This window comes from Mustela nivalis (assembly GCF_964662115.1).
Source record: "Mustela nivalis genome assembly, chromosome: 5".
Taxonomy (NCBI): Eukaryota; Metazoa; Chordata; class Mammalia; order Carnivora; family Mustelidae; genus Mustela; species Mustela nivalis.
In genome coordinates this window covers 146456968-146476636 of record NC_139024.1, presented here as the reverse complement: position 1 = coordinate 146476636, position 19669 = coordinate 146456968, and the positions used below count along the sequence as shown (strand labels likewise).

The following is a 19669-nucleotide window of genomic DNA, read 5'->3' as shown; positions in this document are numbered from 1 at the left end:
CAGCGCCCACTGTTTTAAGAGCTCACCAAGCATCAGGCACCGCGCTAAGGGCATCTGTCATTCATTTGGTCCTAACAGATTTTTGTTTATCTTTAATAAACTACAATTCACACATCGTGTAATTTCCCCATCTGAAGCGGACCTACCAATCCCGTGGATTTCTGCATACTCAGAGCTGTGCAACCCATGACTGCAATGCCAAGTTCAAAATGTTTGCATCGCCCCAAGATGAAATGCTGTGCCCATCGGCGACCGCTTCACAATCTCCCCTTTCTGACCCCAAAACAACAGTTTTATTGCTATCAGCTGTTTATGAATGGAGACAGGGAGGTTCCAGGGGTTTAAGTAACTGGCTCACTGACTGCTGGTTAGGAAGGCATCTGAGCTGGAAGCTGGTCTCCATCAGCTGTTACTGACGGCTGCGTAAGACCCTCTGCCCGGAGCAGAGTGGCTCTACCGTAACCAGGAAGAAGAAGCCCCACACTAAAATAGCATGGCCCAGCCCACTGTCCTAGCATGTGAGAGGATCCCAAAGGTTCTGCCTGGAATACCGCATTTTGTATCTCTCTCTCTCTCTCTCTCTCTCTCACACACACACACACACACACACACAAAAGCATTAAAAAAATCGTTGAGGGGCGCCTGGGTGGCTCAGTGGGTTAAAGCCTCTGCCTTCGGCTCGGGTCGTGATCTCAGGGTCCTGGGATCGAGCCCCGCTTCGGGCTCTCTGCTCAGCGGGGAGCCTGCTTTCTCCTTTCTCTCTGCCTGCCTCTCTGTCTACTTGTGATCTCTGTCAAATAAATAAATAAAATCTTTAAAAAAAAAAACGTTGAAAAGGGCACCCTATTCTTTTTTTTTTTTTTTAAAGATTTTACTTATTTGACACAGAGAGAGCCGCAGGGTGTGAGACAGCACAGAGAGGGAAAAGCACACTCCCCGCTAAGCAGGGAGCCTGACATGGGGCTTGATCCCAGCACCCTGGGATCAGGACCTAAGCCAAAGGCAGACACTTCATGGACTAAGCCACCCGGATGCCCAGCATTCCTTTCCTTCTTTAGAAAGAAAAGAAGACAAAGAAAAGGCTGCAGCCATCTGGGGGAAGACAGGGGCTTGAGCGTGGTGCATGCAAACTATAGCACTGAAGGCCCCAAATACAGACGCAGAAGACGACGAGCCAACAGACCCTCGGCCCCAACACTGAACACACTACTGCTCTTCAGAACCACGCTCCCAGCCCAGAGTCCAACTATTGGGAAAACTCACTTGCCTCAACGGGGCGGGGGGAAGAGACCCACAAAAACATGAAGCTGCCAGCGGTGAGAAGGTGAAGAGGACACCCCAGGAAGAAAGAAGCCTCTCCCGGCCATCCCTGGCTGCCCCCACTGCAGTGAGACCCCCCTCCCGCCCTGCACAGACACGGGACGCACCGCCAAGGTAGGACTGGGGTAAACTCATCCAAATGACTGCGTGTGGGCCCTGGCACAACAGGCCCTCAGTGTAAATCCAAAAGCAATTACATCATGCCAGCTGGGAGTCCAATGGCACATTGGACTTAAAAAAAAGAAGACTTAAAAAAGTCTTCGGAGAAATATCCCTCTTCGGAAGGATGAGCGTGGAGAGGTAGGACACTCTATGTGGCTCTTCCCGTCTCTCTAAAGTGCAGAAAAGCCTGTGAAAACTCTACCATGGGGGCTGATGCAAACAGTGGACTCACCCCACGTTCCCCTCTGCAAAGGAGGAGGAACGCCATGCCAGGCCACAGCAACAACAGTGAGGAAAAACAACGCCAAAGTCACCCCAAACGAACGTATTCGTGCCTCTAGCCACACTCATCCCACTGGAAGAAAAATAACCATGAGAACGTTTCAAAAATGAAACCATTTCAAGTACCAACACGTAACATCAGTATCCCAGATGTGGATACCCCCGTGTGGGTTTGTTTCCAGACAGGGATTATGTAAGGGCCCTCTTGTTCGGATCTGGGAGGTCCTGGAGATGGACGAGTGTTCTGGAAATCTGCAGAGCTGGTGGGGTAGGAGGTGCCAGAGGTGTCACTACCCAGGGCTGTAGATGCACGTGACACGGCCCACGTCACGTGAGATGATGCATTTTCATAAACAAATGCCTTTCCATGAGGATGCTCAACGGAATGGAAATGAGAACATCAGAGTCCAGGGGCATAGCTGCAAAATGGAACACCCGCCTGGGGATAGCAAGCCCTTGCAGGAGACGGTCGGGGGCAGCACTGCGTGGCCACAGAGGAGTGTGGTCACAGACAGGCCCTCCTGGACACTGGTGGAAGCCCAGTGTCACCGGGCAAGCCCGGGGGGGCGTGTTTCCCCTGGTGCCACCTTCCACGGGGTCAGGTGCCATGCCTTACCTCCACACCCTGAGCCACTGGCCAAGTATTAGTACACTAATACTTGAAGTGGTCATGTTCCACATTTTGTTTTCTGCACGTTAACTTCCCCGCATTTCAGGGTTACCGTCCTGGGGCAGGATACAGATGTTACTGGACGCCCCACACACCTGCACATCCCCAGCACACAAAGCAGGGAGAAGCACCACTCTGACACTAGGAACCACAGGAAAGCAGCCTGCATTCCACGTCCTGCTGTGAAAATGACTAATGGTTCACAGGACCTGCCTGACCCACACGATAAGGATGCCCTCGTCCAGGTCCGAATTTTAGTCAGGGATCTTCACCTGGCTCAACAGGGGAGCCTGGAAAAGTCCTGCGGCTGGCGCACACAGCAGTGCCCATCTCCCAGTGGTAGCTATTCCTGTCTGTGAGACACGTGTGGAGAACTGTTCTTTGTGCTGGGTCAGAAATGAACCAACGACTGCGAAGCTACTGTATCTGGCTCCTTTTGCGGAAGAGGAAATTAAGAATCAGAGAGGTTACACACCTTCCCCAAGGACACACAGCTCACCTGCAGCTTTACAAAAGGCAGGGTACGGAGCTCCTGGTGACTATGATGCTGATAAAGACCTCTGTAGGAACTGGGCCAAAACCAAATCAAAACAAAAACAAAACGAAACAAAAACAAACATGGAACAAACACGTGATGGGCAACCTGGTGTTACAATTCCAATTAACTAGAAATGGCTGGGTAAGCTGTGCAACGCTGATTACTCCATTTTTGAAGACCACATTTTACTTGTACCACTCCTGGGTGATGACGTTCTTGGATCGAGGGCTCCGTGGAAAACCATGCCTGCAGGACTATCCTCACGGTCTCCTGCCTGGGGCCCAAGTCCCAGTCATCCCTGGGACAAGCTTTAATAAACTGCTGGTGGCGATCTCTCTCCTTATCACCGCCTCCTTTCTAGAAGAAAGGCTGCAGAAGGGACAGCGTGAGGCAGGTCACCTACCCCAGTAATGCAAGTGTCCCTCCTTCCTCTACAACTCGTTCAAAACTGGCCTTTGTCAAAGAGGACCCCCCGTCCCCGTTTTACTTTTCTTTTTACATTACGGGCCCTACTGACTTCTTTGCTGTCAACAGAACCACTCTGTCTCTGGGTCATCTGAAGTCGGAGGAGCGCTGCCAGCAGTGTGGAGGTTTCTGAGCTGGCTTCCAGCTCCTTCCCTTCCACGGGCCTCGCAGAGGAGCACCGCCGTCCTGTACGTTTTAGTTATTTGGCAACCAAGTACGTGAAGGCTAGGTGGACCTCAGCACGAGCGCAGACCCAAGCAGACGCTGCCATCCAGACAGGAGTGAATCCCACCATCGCAGCACACAAGCATTCACCCCTTCCCCCTGCCACAGAACCCTGTGCAGGGCCAGCAACATTTCCAAAATGTTCGACTCTCAGCAGCCACCTGCCTGCTTCGTGACGAGCATTAAGAGCTCAGATCTGCTGTGTCCCCCACCGTGAGCAAGACCACCATTCACCCCAACCCCTTGACAGTGACTCTTGTACAGGAGAGAACGTCGGCGAACACATCCAGAAAACTCTGGTGCGCGTGGGAAACAGCGCTCAAATCACACTTTCACACAGAAAAGCAGGTGATTGAAACCACCTACCAAGACAAGTTAGAGGAATCACCCTCTTTCCCAGGGATTTCTACCACCATGTCTACATACTCAGCGAACAGAGAGCCTCCAGACCTTTTGCTTAGTGCCCACCTTCCAGGCAAGGAGCCTGAGGCTAAGAAAGTAAGACACTTGCTCCAAGGAGGCAGCCATCAACCGCGTGGCTGGTGCAGACACGTGAGAGCCCAGTGGGTCAGAGTCCCAAGCCTCGGTGGAAGCCCTGCACTCCGCTCTCCCCACACCGCATCGCCTGGTTTCACCAACATGAAAGGTCAAAGGTGGAGGAAATGCAGCGAGCATAAGGCAGGCTGATTCCAGAGTGGGAACCAGGGCCAACTGGCTCACTGCCCTTGCTGGGAGGTTCCCCCACCCCCCACCGCCCCGAGCACCACACCAGCACCCATTTCCCATGGTACCTACACTCCCACTGACCCAGGCCATCCCCGTGGGTCAACGACCGGCCTCAAGTGACCTTGCCATTTTAGTGCGATGGCACCTCGGTGAAAACCTCAGTCTCTGTAACCACTGGGGCAGTGGTCTCTTAAAGGGTCTCTTTTTATTTTTGCCTCTAAGCTGTGCACACTCCGTCCCTTGGAATGCTAACCTAGGTCATCTTCCCAAAATGCACATGTGACCCCGGAACACCCTTGTCAAGGTTAAGTGCTTTACTTCAGGAAGGAAGGGAGAGGGGCAGGGAGAGAAGGAACACCCCGCCCCCTACATCACATGACTCCTGGACACTACATCTCGACTCACATTCTCTTTCCATGTGACCTTACAAAGGCTTTGATACCCAGACGCCCAGAAAAGGAAAACAAATTCACGAAGAACATCCACACGACACTCCGGAACACTACTTTTCACAGAGCCCGAACACTCGAGTGCCTTCACTCCTTGTACCTAGCGGCCCCCACTTCCTATCAAGTATGTGTGAACCTTTGATGAATGCTTATTGAAGTCACAGGACAGAGGGCCACACCAGGAACAACAGGAGAGTGAGAAACACAGTGATGGGGGAAGGGTGTACCTGAACCAGACATTAAGCCTGTGTCATGAAAACACGCGGAGAGAGCCTGAAAGTCCGTTTCTGATCGCTTCTCCCGCGGGGTCCCATACCATCAGCCCCTGGGGGAAGGTCCGCATCCCTTATTCATCTGGGTTACCTTCCAAAACCACTACAATGAGCGCAAGGTCTCACACATGTTTTTCATCTGCTCACAAGTTAAACTTATTTTATGTAGGACACAGAAATTAACTCCATAAAATTGCGTAACTGGTTAACGGCAAGATCCTGCCCTCTGTAAGGCTCAGACTGGGTTTCGGCACTTCCCCTGCAAAATCATTTCCAGAACCCCCTTCCAAAATCTTTTGCCCAACACTCACCGGCGCTAACATCTGCCAAGAACTCTCAAACTAATTTTCCAGGCCATACTCTAGTGCAGTTGATTTGGTACCTTAAGGTGAGGTGTTTGGTCTTTTGAACACGTCACAGTAGAGTAACTTTACTAACAACAGTGTTTGTTTAGTATATAGAAGGACGCGGAAGGTCTCCATGCCCATGGCAACACCGTTACCAACTCAGACATAAAACAAATTCCTACTTTTCTAAAGGATTAATAAAGAGCAGGTGAACAGAATTCCAGAGGAAATGCCCCCGGAGATCAGTGCCTGGGACAGGGTTGGGCAACCCCATACATGGAGCGATGGCATAAAGCCAGCCGGGATCTCAGACAATATGGCACCGCAGGAGGGGACTGCAGTGTGGCCGACACCCACACACAAGGATAGACCACCTGGGCTTCATCCCTCCCCTGAGTTTAGGTAGGTACCTAGCCCCATCGCTTCTCACCAGGATGGGGGTTCTGGGACCCAACTGGGTTGAACCCAAAGGCAGACCTTTGAAACGACAGCCAATCCATTCCCAGCTCAAAAACTGACATCACCAAAAAGACAAGGGCTGGGGTGCCACACTGAATCACAGATGAACTCCCTCTAACTAAAGCTCTAAGTCAACAACCTTGGGAGAAATCAGAGTAGAGTAGTGGCCCCTTTGTCTTACTTGCACCCCCACCCAAAGAAACGTCATTCCCTGGTCAGCAAATATATACACTGTAGATCATAGCACACGGTCTTACACAACACAGGTCTAAAAATACAGAATTTTTAGACAGAGGAGATGTATGTAGGACCCATAAAGAAGAAAACAGGAGAAGCAGACCCAATGGAACCAGCATTATTAGAATTAGCACACAGAAATTCAGGGCCTTGCAACTTTTGGTTCCTACAAGTCTCATCTCGGGAAGTGTCTTTCTGAGTATGGGCCGAGTCAGGGCTCTGATGAAGCCCAGCGGGTTGGGCATGCTCCTTGTTCCGCTTTGTCTTGCACGGGTTCCCCCCGAGAAGCCAGTGCAGTTGTGGGGGAAGAGAGGGGAGTGTACAGGAGCACAAAAACCAAAAGGACACTGGGAGGCGAGTGTGGGTTCTCAGGTCAGGCACCCCATGCTACATCCAATGACACACACTGTCCCCCCACCACCCCATCCAAGAGCCCTAAAATTCATGACACAAAAAGGGCCCCAGAATATTTCAACAAGTGAATCCCCAAAGTGAGCATTTAAAACCCTTTTATGGGATGCCTGAGTGGCTCAGTCGGTTGGGGGTCTGCCTCTGGGATCAGGTCATGATCGTAGAGTCCTGGGATCGAGCCCCAGGTCGGGCTCTCTGCTCCTCCCCGTTTGTGTGTTCTCTCTCTGCCAAGTAAGCAAATAAAAATTTTTTAAAACTTAAAAAATAAAAATAAAACCCTTTTACAGCTGGTGCAATATCATTCTCACTCACACGTTAACTATTTAAAAGAGCAAAATTGCCTGACATTTTAAGAAATAAAAGTCTCCCTGTATGCGAAGGGCAGGTATGTGCGTCTGTAGGCACAGACACATTTTCTGTGACTGTTAATGGCAATGACCGTGGTCAATGCAAAACTCTTACCCTCTTCCCTCAGACACGGGAGACGACAGTCAATTCCCTCACCCTGACCCCCACCCTGCATGGAACTTTCTAGTGTGGCAGCAGCTGTCTGTTCAGCTCACGTGGACAGAGAATTAGAGAGAAAGCCCATGCACAACCAAGGAAGAGAACGCGACACTGGAGGGTGCATCAGCGAGACGACTGCCCAGTGAACCAGCAAGTTCAAACAAGCTGCAAGGGAGGAGGGTCAGGACCCAACCACATATGCAAAAGCAGTCATGGGATTAATCTACCAGATCCACATGATGGGACTGTGATAGTCTTACCTATAAGAAGTACAATTTGGTCATTAAGATACAGATCTGAGGGGCCCCCAGGTGGCTCAGTCAGTTGAGCATCCGACTCTTGATTTCAGCTCAGGTCCTGATCTCAAGGTTGTGAGATCGAGCCCTGCATCGGGTTCCCCACTCAGAGTCTACCTGGATATTCTCTCCCACGGCCCCCCTTCCCCTACTCGTGCGGTCTTCTCTCTCAAGTAAATAAATAAAATCTTAAACAAAAACCAAAAAATTCGTATTTAGTCCTCACTCATGATTCCTGGCTCCCAGCTTCCCCAAGCACTGGAATTTTAAGGCACTGAAAGGAATACAGAGATCTTTTATTATTTTAATGAGGGGAACTTTGGAAAGTACCTAAAGATGGGGTCTGGTTGCCAGGAGAAGCAACCATGTCAGCAGTGGACTCAAACTTTCAGCCCCGCCCCCTGACCCCAGGGAAGGTGAGAGGGGTTGGGGAGGAATAAAATGGCCAAAGACTTGGTCAGTCATGCCTATGTAATTACACCTGCATAAAAACCCAACAGGACAGGGTTCTAAGAGTTTGTGGGTTGGGAGACCTGTGGAGCAGCAGAGTGGCAGGCATGGAGGGGGCATAGGAGCTCCAATACCCTTTCCCCATACCTCACCCTCCCTCTCTTTCCATATGGTGGATCTCTATCCTTTATCGTATCCTTTAACAAACTAGTGAAGGTAAGGGTCTCCCTGAGTTCTGCGAGCCACTCTAACACATTAATCGAAGCGGAGGGAGAAGGTACTGGAATCTCCAGTGTGTAGCTGGTGGGCCAGAAGCTCATGTTAACAGGTGAGGATGGGGGGAATGAGGGGCCGCCTCACAGGACGGAGCCCTCAGCCTGTGGAATCCAATGCAATCTCCACGCAGGCAGTGTTGGCATGGAGTTAAATTCTCGGAGCCCTGCTGGTGACCCAGAATTGCTGGGTACTGTGGGGGAAGGGGGCCTTCACCCCCGGGCTGGAATTGGGTCCAGAAACTCTAAAAGACTAATGAATTCACCCACCCGACACAGTGGGACCATGAAAAATGGCATCAAGGAACCATTGTGACGCTAGCCTAATGAAATATATTTCCATGCCATGGATGCACAGACCAACCGAGAGGGGCTTAACGTCCCGTTTCATTCATTTACTCTCGACTCCTATTATACCCAAAGTACAACTAGAAAATACCTCCTCAAAAATTGGAACAAACAAACAAATCTCCACAGTCTTCTTCCCGGCTTCATTCTACCTCAGAAAGCTCACCCCTTCTGACTGCTGCAGCCAGCAGCTCCGGGGTGATAAATTCCTAGTCTGCTCTCTGGAGCTGCGTCTCTCCCCATCCCTGCAAACTCAGCAGATAATAAAGTGCCTAACTACCCCCAAATCACCTCCCTTCCTAATGCCTGTTCTATTACCTCCCGCCCCGGCTCTCCAGGCAGCAGTGAAAAGCTGCTCACCTTTGCTTCAAATCGCCCTCGCGCTCCCCTGGACCACGCTCTGTTCCCACGTCCGGCCCCCCGGCGGCGATTTCCTGGCCGGGCTCCTTGGACGCTCGTCATCTCTCTTTTCATTTCAGACAGCTCAGCGGCTAGAGGGATCCTTCTGAACTTGAGCTATTTTATCTCATTTCCACATCTAAAATCATCAGCTATTTCCTATTCCCCACCCTGGAACCCTTCCTCCTCCCAGCAGACCACGTTACTACCTCCATCTGGTCCCTCCCAGTCACCCCGAAGAACACCACCCCCTCCACACACACACACACACACAGGTGCGACAACCATCCCACCACCAGGCCACGCGCCACGGTTCACGAACGTCCATGGCAAGTTCAGCTCCATCCCTGCACCCGTATGCCAACTCCTACACGGAGCTCTCTTCCAACTGTCAAGACTTCCTAAGGACCACAGCTGCAGGGGGCACCCTTGTTCCTCTGAGGTCAAAATTAAGTCAGCACTCCGTAGTCTGCACTAGAGTATTAAGCCCCTCTCCCCAACTCTAAGTTCTTAAAAAGAGGGTCTCCTCCTCCACTGTGTCTGCATGCCTCCTAAACACAGTCCTAGTCAAGAAGCAGGACAAATAACCATGACAGTGACAAGGCAGAAAGGCTCAACAATGGTGAAAGCCAGGCACAGCCCCATCACACCCATCCCACACTGGACCTGAGCCTCTACTGCCCGCAGGGTCCAGAAAGACAACAGGAGCTCAGTGCACGGGCCTCAGGGAGGAAAAGGGGAAATCTGCTTTGCCTCAATCACTTACTGACAACACTGGTTTTGTTCTGGCTGAAGCCACAATAGACAGGGCTGGCCAACTCACAGGGTCTCTGAGCCCCGAATGAAACTGGACGCCTAGTGTCCCAGTAGGGACACAACAGGAAATGTGCCATAATAGCTCCCGGAGGGATTCTCCCCACCTCTCCTTGCCTGTTTTTCCTGCCTACTTTCTCTCCCCACCCCCATCCTCCCTGGTGCAGTGCCAAGAGGAATTCCCCCGCCTTTGTTACCTCTGGCCAGGCAGCCAGCCACAATCCCAGCCTTCTGAGGTGCCCCCTTCCTCAGGTCCCCTTCCCTTTCAGCAACCCTCACCATCGATGCCAGCTTCATCTTTTCAGGGCGCAACTCCGATTACGTCACTACCCTGCTCACGCCACGGCCGACTCACTTCTGTCGACTGATGACCACTCTTGTGCTCCTCCCAAACCACAGCCCTCGAGGAGGAGAAAAACAATCCGTCCGGTTCATAATACAGGTGCATTTACTTGATTCCACATGTTCGACAATAGCTTTCTTTCGACATGACCTCTGCCTGCTAAAATCACAGTAATTTTAAGTTGATCACAAAAGATTTTTCACGAGATCTTTCTGGCCATCCCTGTGTAGAGGGGATCTCTTCCTCTTGCGGATCCCACTGTCTGCAGCGCTTACAGGACGGACCATCGCCTCCGCAATGAATATCCACACCCGTGTCTTAACAATCTCTTCATCCAGAACATACGTTGACTGTACTGGGCGGTACTCACCTCTTTGCCCTGCAAGCTCTTAGCACCTAGACAAGGGCCCAGAACCAGCTCTGCAGCCTTCATCGTCCTCTTCTACCTCGACAGATGACCTACTGTAGCTCTCTCAGCCAGAGAGAGCATTCTAGCATTTTCTGCCCCAAATCGAAAGTAGACCTACCGTGCCCATTGTGAACATGCTTGTGGGTTTTTCCTTTCCTGGGGGTTGACTGGCATGAAGATGAAGCATTGTTGGCGGCTGCTTTGACGTCTTCCGTCTCATCGTCTTCCTCCTCGACGTCCTCCTCGTCCTGAGAGCTTCCGAAATACACCATGCTGTTGGGCAGTGCAGGAGAACCTGGCAGGGTTGAAGGAAGAGGGCTCGTCAACACAGGCCTGGGTCCTCGCCCCTCCTTTAAGGGGCACTACACATGGGGACACTTATTAAGGGACGAAGGGAAATCCCGGTGCCTGAGCAGATAAAACAAAGCTGTTCATCTCCCTGCCACTTTTATTTTTCAAATATCCCCCAGGACATAAAACTCCATCTGTGCCCTTTCAACGGATTTCAAGCAAATTCCCCCAGTAGAGGGATGGTGCCATTCACCAAACACAACAAATCAAAAATTTTAAATCTCATATGAATGGTCTGGGGAAGGAGGGACGTGACGACCACAAAGAACTGAACTGAGCTGGGTGGGGGAGGGGGGAAAAAGCAGTAAAATTAAAACACCTACTTAAAATGCCAAGGAAGAGAAGAGATTACTCTGGGTTATGCATTTAACTTACTAACACGAATTTAAACAAATGAATTTTAAAAAGAAAGACACAGCTCAGGTCATGATCTCAGAGTCCTGGGATCGAGTCCCGTATCCGGCTCTCTGCTCGTCGGGAAGCCTGCTTCCCCCCCCACCCCCCGCCTGCCTCTCTACCTACTTGTGATCTCTCTCACACCGCGCTCTCTCTGTCAAATAAATAAATAAATCTTTTTTAAAAAGTTAAAAAATAAAAATAAAAACGAAAGACAAACCAAGCGATAAAAACACTTTGACATATTCCCATATAAGGTAATGAATGGTCTTGTATTCACAATGAGGGGAATAACAGATAAGGATTCCCCTGAATCACAATGTATTTGGAAGCTACTCTGATATTATGACCAGGTTAGTAGCAGGTAAAAATTACTGAAATAAATCCCGGCACAAGACGAAGCTACAAGTGCTGGAGCTGGATTTTAAAAAACAAAACAAAGGGGCGCCTGGGTGGCTCAGTGGTTTGGGCTGCTGCCTTCGGCTCGGGTCGTGATCTCAGGGTCCTGGGATCGAGCCCCACATCGGGCTTCCTGCTCCGCAGGAAGCCTGCTTCCCTCTCTCTCTCTCTCTCTGCCTACTGGTGATCTCTGTCTGTCAAATAAATAAATAAAATCTTTAAAAAAATAAAAATAAAAATAAAAATAAAAAATAAAAAACAAAACAAAAACCTCCCAAGAGCAAACCCCGTATCCCCCACTCCTTTTATGCCTTAACCTTCTGCTTGTGCCCCTCAATGTTCTCATTTCTGAATTTAAGATAAAACTAACACCGGAAGATAAGCTCCATTTACAAAGAGAAGCACAACATAGTTCTTCTTTATCACACAATGACAATTTAGAGATCCCTCAACTCACTGATTAAGACCAGAGGCTGCTTAACATCCAAAAAAAATCTCCCAAATTAATTTTCAGCAACAAAGTCAATCTTTGTTTCTTTTTCCTTTTTAAATATTTATTTGACAGAGAGAGATAGTGAGAGAAAGAACACAAGTGGGGTGAGAGGGAGAAGCAGGCTCACCGCCAAGCAGAGAGGCTGACGCAGAGCTTAAGCCCAGGACCGTGGGATCATGACCTGAGCTGAAGGCAGCCATTTAATGACTGAGCCACCCAGGTGCCTCCATTTGTTTGTTGGTTTAATAGATTTTATTTATTTGACAGAGAACAAGAGATGGAACGCAAGCAGGGGGAGTAGGAGAGGGAGAAGGAGGCTCCCAGCTGAGCAAGCAGAGAGCCCAACGCGGGCCCTGGGACCACGATCTGAGCCGAAGGCAGGCGCCCAACCGATTGAGCCACGTAGGCACCCTAACTTCAACCCCAACCATGAAGTATTTGGGGGGAGAACTACTACCAAGTAGCAGAAGAACTATTAAATGGGAAATTCATTCCTTCTCTTGCCTTTCCAGAGAATGAGCTAACGCTCCAGTGTATCAGCAATGGCACAGGTGACCAATCCGCTTTCCCTCCTGATGGAGATCTTGAACTTCAGCTACGAAAGGCTAAAACCATCCCTGTCGGGCTGCCAGCCACATGATCCACCAAGGACACAGAAATGAACGGGCAACACTGGGGGAAGTGGTATTAAGCCCAATACCAATTTCGCAGAAATGGAAGGACCACAGACACCTCCAACGCCCCTTCTTCTGTTCTTTCTTCCTTGCGTTACATTTTAAAAAACCCCAAAAGTTATGTGGGTCACACCACTGGGTAGAAATGGAACTCCAAAGGATGTACATGGCAGAACAGACTGGGCCATGGTCCGAAAAGCCATTAAGCTGGCTTGTTTCTGCCCCTTTGATCATTTCCAGGTAGAAGCAGGTTTGCGATGGAAGGAAGGTTCTTATAAACCAGGAGCTCCCGATGAAGAATAAAAGGAAAAGAGGAAACAGCTAGCCGAACTTCCCCTGGAACGACTTATCTATAGATCTGTTCTGAAGTGGTTTTAGAATTCGTGCCAGAGTGACTAGGAGGAGGGGACGGCACCCTGCCCGGTTCCAACCCGGAGCCCGCAGTTAGGACTCTCCGCTCACAGGTGGCTGCGGGGGCCGCGGTCCGCAGTCCAGTGACCGGTCCTGCTGGACCTTTCCTTCCCGAATCTAACCGCAAAAGGACTTCACGAAACGCAAGACAAACTGTATTTTGCACTCATGAGACAGACGGACAGACACAGACCTTTATCTCACCACAAGGTCCCACTCATCCCCGCACAGAACAGCGCAGAAGACATGTCACGTGCGGTCGGACAGACCGAGCAAGGAGCCTCCAAGCTTGGAACTGGGGGGCTCGGTCATTCGATTTCCCTCTTCTATGGAAGAACCAGGAATGAGGGAGGCATCTCAAGCGCCTCCCAGAGGAAGTGAGCCAAGCCGGATTTCTTCCAAAGAGCCTCCCGGGGCTCCATCTTGGATACGCACATGAGCACAGACCAGGTGCGTGTGCGTGTGCGCATGCGTGTGTCCATGAGTATGCGCGTGCGTGGAGTCCGTAGCAGCCCATGGACGCCGCCGCCCACCAGGGGGCAGCAGGGGAAGGGATGTGCTGGTAGGGGGTTCAGCGCAGCCCCTCCAGCCTTCCAGCCTTCCCGGGATTCCTCTCAGCACCGAATGGAGCAAATTCTGCAACCAAGGACCATTGGGGTGTCTTTTTTTTTTTTTTTTAAAGGTGGGGGAGAGGGAGCCAGACTGTAAAAATGGTCAAGGTTTCAAAGAGAATCTGCTAAAAGATCCAGGTGCAACATATGGAAAACAAAGAGTTTATTTCCATTTAACAGCATCTGTTGAGGGTTTTTTTTTTTGGGGGGGGGGACTCAAAGGTTGGCTAAGCAACATGAAGCAACTATACTGTATCTTATACTGAGGATTCTGAGAATGGGGTAAACGTTATATTCCAGAGAACGATAAAATGGAGGAGATGTCTAGATGCATCCAAGCGTTAATATCCCTTAAAGAAAGCACACAGGGTAATTTCTTCCACAATAGCAGCAAATAACCAATCTTTTGTATGTATCCGTTCTAGCAGCTTCTCCGCAAATACAAACAAACTGCTCTAACCTCTAGAGAAAGTCAGAGGCTAACGCAAGGAACAGGTAAGATGTGAAGAGCGGGAGACGGGGTGTTCCCGAGAGGCATTCTCAACATGAAACTCTGAATGCCACCAAGTCCTCGGGGAGTTGGCTCTGCAGTGGGGGTTGGGGGAGGTGCTGTGCCCTCAGTTTGGGGGCACAGGGCATAAGCACAAAGCACCCTCACACTAACAGGTGCCTGTGCTTCTCATCAGGACCCTGCTGGACCCAAAGGTAAAATCATCATCAAAGCATCCTCGCCTTTTTCATACCAGTTCTCCCCTCTGGCAGGTGCCACTCGTGACAAACAACCCAGCTCCTCCTGGGTATGGCCTTACTGTCCTTTAGCCTGTGTTCATGAAGCCACCACCAACCAGAAACTTGTCCACCAGGAGTGGCCTTGTGAACTGTGAGCTTCTGCCTTCCGGAAGAACAGACCTCCAGAATTTTCTCATGCCCTCCCATTTCAATAACTTTAGAGTCCAACTGAAGCCAGCAGGAAACGTTAAATCCCACAGAGCCTGGTACCCTATCACCAAGTGTCTACTGTATGTGATCCCGTGAAGCCCAGGTGCTGACCTGTCCCATTTGCAAAGCCGGCATTCAGATCAAAACAAAACCAACAGCACCTGGGTACCTCTGCCTTCGGCTCAGGTAGTGATCTCAGGGTCCTGGGATCAAACCCCACATCAGGCTCTCTGCTCAGCGGGAAGCCTGCTTCCCCCTCCCCCTCTGCCGGCCTCTCTGCCTACTTGTGATCTCTGTCAAATAAATAAATAAATAAATACTTAAAAAAAAAAAAAAGACAAACCAAGAACTGGCCAAGAGTGGAAGGAGCTTTCATTCTCACGGAGATAAAACCAGTAAAATCATCCCATTATTTCAGGCCACACTAAAAATAACCAGTGACAGAGAAGCACTGTTATCTACTAACACCTGGAGAATAACGAGGGAACAACTTCGAATAGATGAAAGTAAGCATAGAGCTTATAAGGAACCACAACTAGTTAAAGCCATTCACGCAGAGCACATTCATTTCTTCTTAGCCTAGATTCAAGCTCGATTATCTAATTTACAGATTAGCATAGAGCAAGAGGAATCTGCTAGACATAAGAAAAGGTGAAGCAAAGACATTTTATAAACCCTAAGGCAATCTGGGTTATTTCTCGCTAGTGAAAACGACCCCACATTCCTCAGGATTTTAAAAAGGGGTGAATGGGTGTGTTACACAGTCATTATTGATGCACAGTCCCCAGAAAGCTCAATCAGTGTTTAGTATTTGAAAAGAGAAGGGCACGTATGCTTTTAAAGTTTTCATCAAAAACACTATGCATCTTACAGATCCTGGTACATAAGCAAGCATCATCTCTAGACAATTTATTAGGGAGAATTCTTTACTACCAACATCCGAGGAGGCTGACTTCAGGAAAAGCTTGCTGGGGGTCTAGTGCTGAGGAAAACTGGAATGGAGCTACAGGGACAAGGAGAAAAGGGACAGGGGGTTTCACAGCATGAAAAAGCTTCCCCAGAGAGCTCTTCCCTTTCCATAGCAAGATCCACCTGCTGCACACCAGAAAAGACAGGGAAAACTAGGGGTCTCCCAGGGGGCTCGGCTGCTCCCCATTCGAAGCTCTTCCCCTGGTGTTCTCAGGGTGGTCCCTGCGCCACCCCCCTTAAGCGCCATGCGCGATGTTAATTAACGACACTGTGTGGCTGACTCACCATGCAGAATTACATCCTGTCTCCCTTGCAAACTGTAACTCTAGCAATGTAATCAATGAAAAGGCCAAGGTTTGGAAAGACTTAAGGAATGTGTGGGGTATCTGGGGAGGAGCAAGGGAGCTTCTATACCCATTAAAATTATAAAAGTGTATTTAGCGTATACAGTTTTCTCCTAAAATCACAGGCAGATTTTTCTCTTCTGATTATTCAAGTGCATTAGCAAATGCGGGAAAAAAATCTGAACTTGGATCAGATAAGTGGAATCGGGAGTACAGAATGCATGCGTGCTTTGCCAAAGCCGTATTTCATTACTTTTCAGAATTAGCTGGCAATGTCTCCACAATATTTACTGAAGTGAAAACCAAATGTTTTCATCTGGACAAAAATCAAACTGTGGTATGTTACAACCACAACAGAAATCATTTTAATCCAAAAGCTTGCTTTCTCTAATTTGGGCTGTGGTTTCCATAAAATTGGATTCTTCTCCATGAATCATAATCATGTACACATACAAGCCCTTCTTCCCATTATCTTCCCTCCCCCGACCAGTTCTTTATCTTAACAAGCTAAACATAGCTCCGTTCTATTTTGGAAAGACCCTACGGGGATTCCCTGCACGCTGTCATTTAGCTGGGGAGTCCAATCCTGTAGCCTGACCTAATAAACCCGGCTGGCCCACCGCCTTGGCATTTTCACGATTGATCCTTCAGGTTACGCAAACAGAATGAAAAGCAGTCGGCTCCTACGACCATACAAAGACATGTTAAAACAAAACTTCAGAGCAAAGTGGTAGGGGCTGGGGGCGGGGGGTAGGGAATAGTTGTTTTCGGATTTCCTGAGTTAGGGGAAAGCTCCAACCGCTGACACGGGAGAGTCACAGAAAAATGCAGCTGCAAAGGCCCCGTGTCGTTCGCGTAGCCCTGGACGTACCAGGCACCAATGCTCCTGACCCAAACAGAACAGAGGTCTGAACTCATTCACAAGCTCGTGTTACCCCCGCAGGTAAACACAAAGTGCCCTGAAAAGCTGTGGGTCAGCGAGGACGCACGAAAGGAAGGATCTCTTTTGTGGTCTCTTCCGGGTTGGCCTTTGTAATTTACCAGCAAAGAGCTGACAACAGGAGTTCCCCAAATTCGTCCACCGGGTGCCCTAAGATTACTGGCCATAGCCAGCCTCTCCGTGTGCTATTTTCTTTACAGAAATCCACATTCATGCCGTCAATGACTTATCTGCAGAATATGGCAGAAAATGAGTATCACTTGTTCTAAAGGAAAGGTAATTTAAATCACGGTAAAATTTTAAGACGTTGAGCTAAAGCCATCTCTGGCACCACCAGGGGTACAAGAGGGCATGGGGAACAGCCCACCAAGCTGGAGGCCAAATTCAAAGGCAGCCCCTAACTCCTTATGGGGTAAGGAGCTGTCTCCATGAGACGGTGCCCCATCCTGAGGCTGTTACTCTTTTTTACACGTACAAATCCGAATCGCTGGAAAAAGACCCTCCACGGAATCTGAAAATCTAGACTGAGGTGTCAGCTGGCACATGCTTTTTTGCTCTGAGACCCGTCTGCCTGTCTGTACAGGCAGGATGAAGTCTCCAGCCACAACAACCGTGATGGCCCTGAAGGGTCTAAGATCACATATGCAGAAGCACCGTTAAGTCGGTCTCGCCGAACCGCTACACTACTCAGCTTCAGTGACAAAAACTTAGACCTCGAACATCAGGCCGTTGGGTAAACTCCACAAGGTCGAAGCGTGAAAGCAACTGATTTCCCATCTGCTTTCCTACACGGGGAAGGCAAGTGGGTCAAGAACAAGAATCTTGGGGCAGGGGGTAGATGCAAAGTCAACTCAACAGTTAGGATTTCTGGAACTGGGTGAGAGTGAGTAATGCCAAGAGCTGGAAACCTTCAGCCCTGTGAAGGTCTTCTAAGAACAGGGAGGGAGGGAGGGTGACCCCCCCCCCCCACTGGCCGATCTTTCGCACAGCATCCCTCCCCCATCGCAGCTCCCTGGCATGGGCCATGGGGCACGTGCAGTCTGCGCCTATCTGACCCCACATCTGGGAAACTCCCCACAGTGAAGGCACGTGTTCTGGCCACCGGCCCTAACACAACAGACTCAGCAGGGACGACCACGTTTGCTTCCAACGATTGCTGACCTGCCTGTAGCGACCGAAGAAACTAGCTTTCAATCAACAGCTGGAACTCTCCCCTTAAAATTTGGCCCAGGTTTCTCATCTACACCCAGGCTTAAAACAGAACACAAAGACCCAATGGAACGCAGTGAGGGCTCTGGGACTCTAGCTCCAACGAACAAACAGCTAGGATGACTTTACAAGTTCCTGACTTCTACCCATCAAGTTCAGAAGTGGAAACAAGTTAAAAAGTGGCTTTAAGAAGGAAACGAGGCCACCCTCTGAACACGGAAGTCTGTGCTCTCTTCATCATGCGAAACATCCACAAATCCTAACAGACACCGAATGCTGAAGGCAGAGTCACCTTGCCTGGGGGATACACACACTGTGAAAATTAATATAGGGGGACTTCGTGAGAGGTGGGAGGCTGGAGAGGGAAGCCAGGACACCACCCATGTAAATTACGGGAAGAAGTGTCAATTTCCAGGCCCCAACACAAGACACGGTATCTCCGGTAAGAAATCCATCACCCCTGCTACTCAGCCCCTGAGAAATGGTCAGTCAGCCCCCTGAACTCTTTACTGTTCACGGAAATAACCCCTTCCCGACTTCCTCCGCCACACAACGTTCCTCTTTAGGACTTGAGTGATCTCAGAACATTGATGCCTCGGCAGCCAGCAAAGGTTGCTCGCCAGCAAAGGTTGCTCGCCAGCAAACAAAACAGGACGGTCCCGACTAAAAAAGTCTCCACCACCCCATCTACCTTCACTAAATGGATTTCAGAATCTCTAGAAATAAAGGAGAAGGCCAGAGACGATTGTGCGGAATACCACTGACTCAGTGCCAGCAGCCAGCGGCGGGGAAGAGCAAGCCTGCTTTATTGTCAGGGAGGGCAAAGCCTCGCGCCGGGCCAGCCCTCTGAGCAAAATGTCTTGGAATCTGAACAACTGATGAAGGTCACAGAGCGATTAAAAGGGATCCATCTTTCCCCTCCTCGGTGCGGAAGAATGCCATGGTTTCATATTTCTTCCCAACTAGCCTGATCAACGATCTTGGCAAACAAATCGCTTGCTCAGCAGAACTCAGCCACGTTTACATGGACTCCGCTGGAAAACCAAGGATAGAAAGGCTGGTCTGATCTGGAGAAAAGAGAAGGTAGCCCCTTTAGCTCTCAAGACAGTTGTGAATAGCATCCTGGACCCTGCTTCCTCCCCTCTGCTATAAGCCCTCAAAAATTAAGATGCAACGCCTCTCCGAAGGAGCCATAAAAAAAAGTTGTGTACCACTGTGGCAATGCGCCTTCCTCCCCAAAGAACTCGTATAATGTAACCGCATTCCCATTTTGCTCCACGAAGTTCATTATTAGTGCTGAAGTGTTCCTTGCAATTGGAGGACTGCTTAATTGCTTTTTAGCAGGTTAATCCCCTTTCATTCTATGACCTCTAAACCACCCCAGGCTTTCTGCATGTGCCCTACTTACAATTTATCGTTCTCAATACCGAAGGTCAGTCCTCTATCTACCTGTGTGCTCCCTGTAAACAAAGCTGGCCACTGTCCTCAGAGAAAGCCCCCTGAAGGGGGGTAGGGGTGGGGGGGGGGGTGTCT

At 49.8% G+C, this 19669-nt stretch overlaps 1 protein-coding gene across 18 annotated transcripts in view; it reads right to left on the bottom strand.

Annotated features, from left to right (window-relative positions):
* JARID2 (jumonji and AT-rich interaction domain containing 2) overlaps positions 1-19669 on the bottom strand; it is a 256732-nt gene that overhangs the window by 40922 nt on the left and 196141 nt on the right. For all 18 annotated transcript variants that reach the window (XM_082731806.1, XM_082731818.1, XM_082731807.1 and 15 more), the window contains one exon: positions 10519-10695. In XM_082731806.1, the coding sequence (XP_082587932.1) occupies positions 10519-10695 (177 nt within the window). The remainder of the gene's footprint in view (positions 1-10518; positions 10696-19669) is intronic.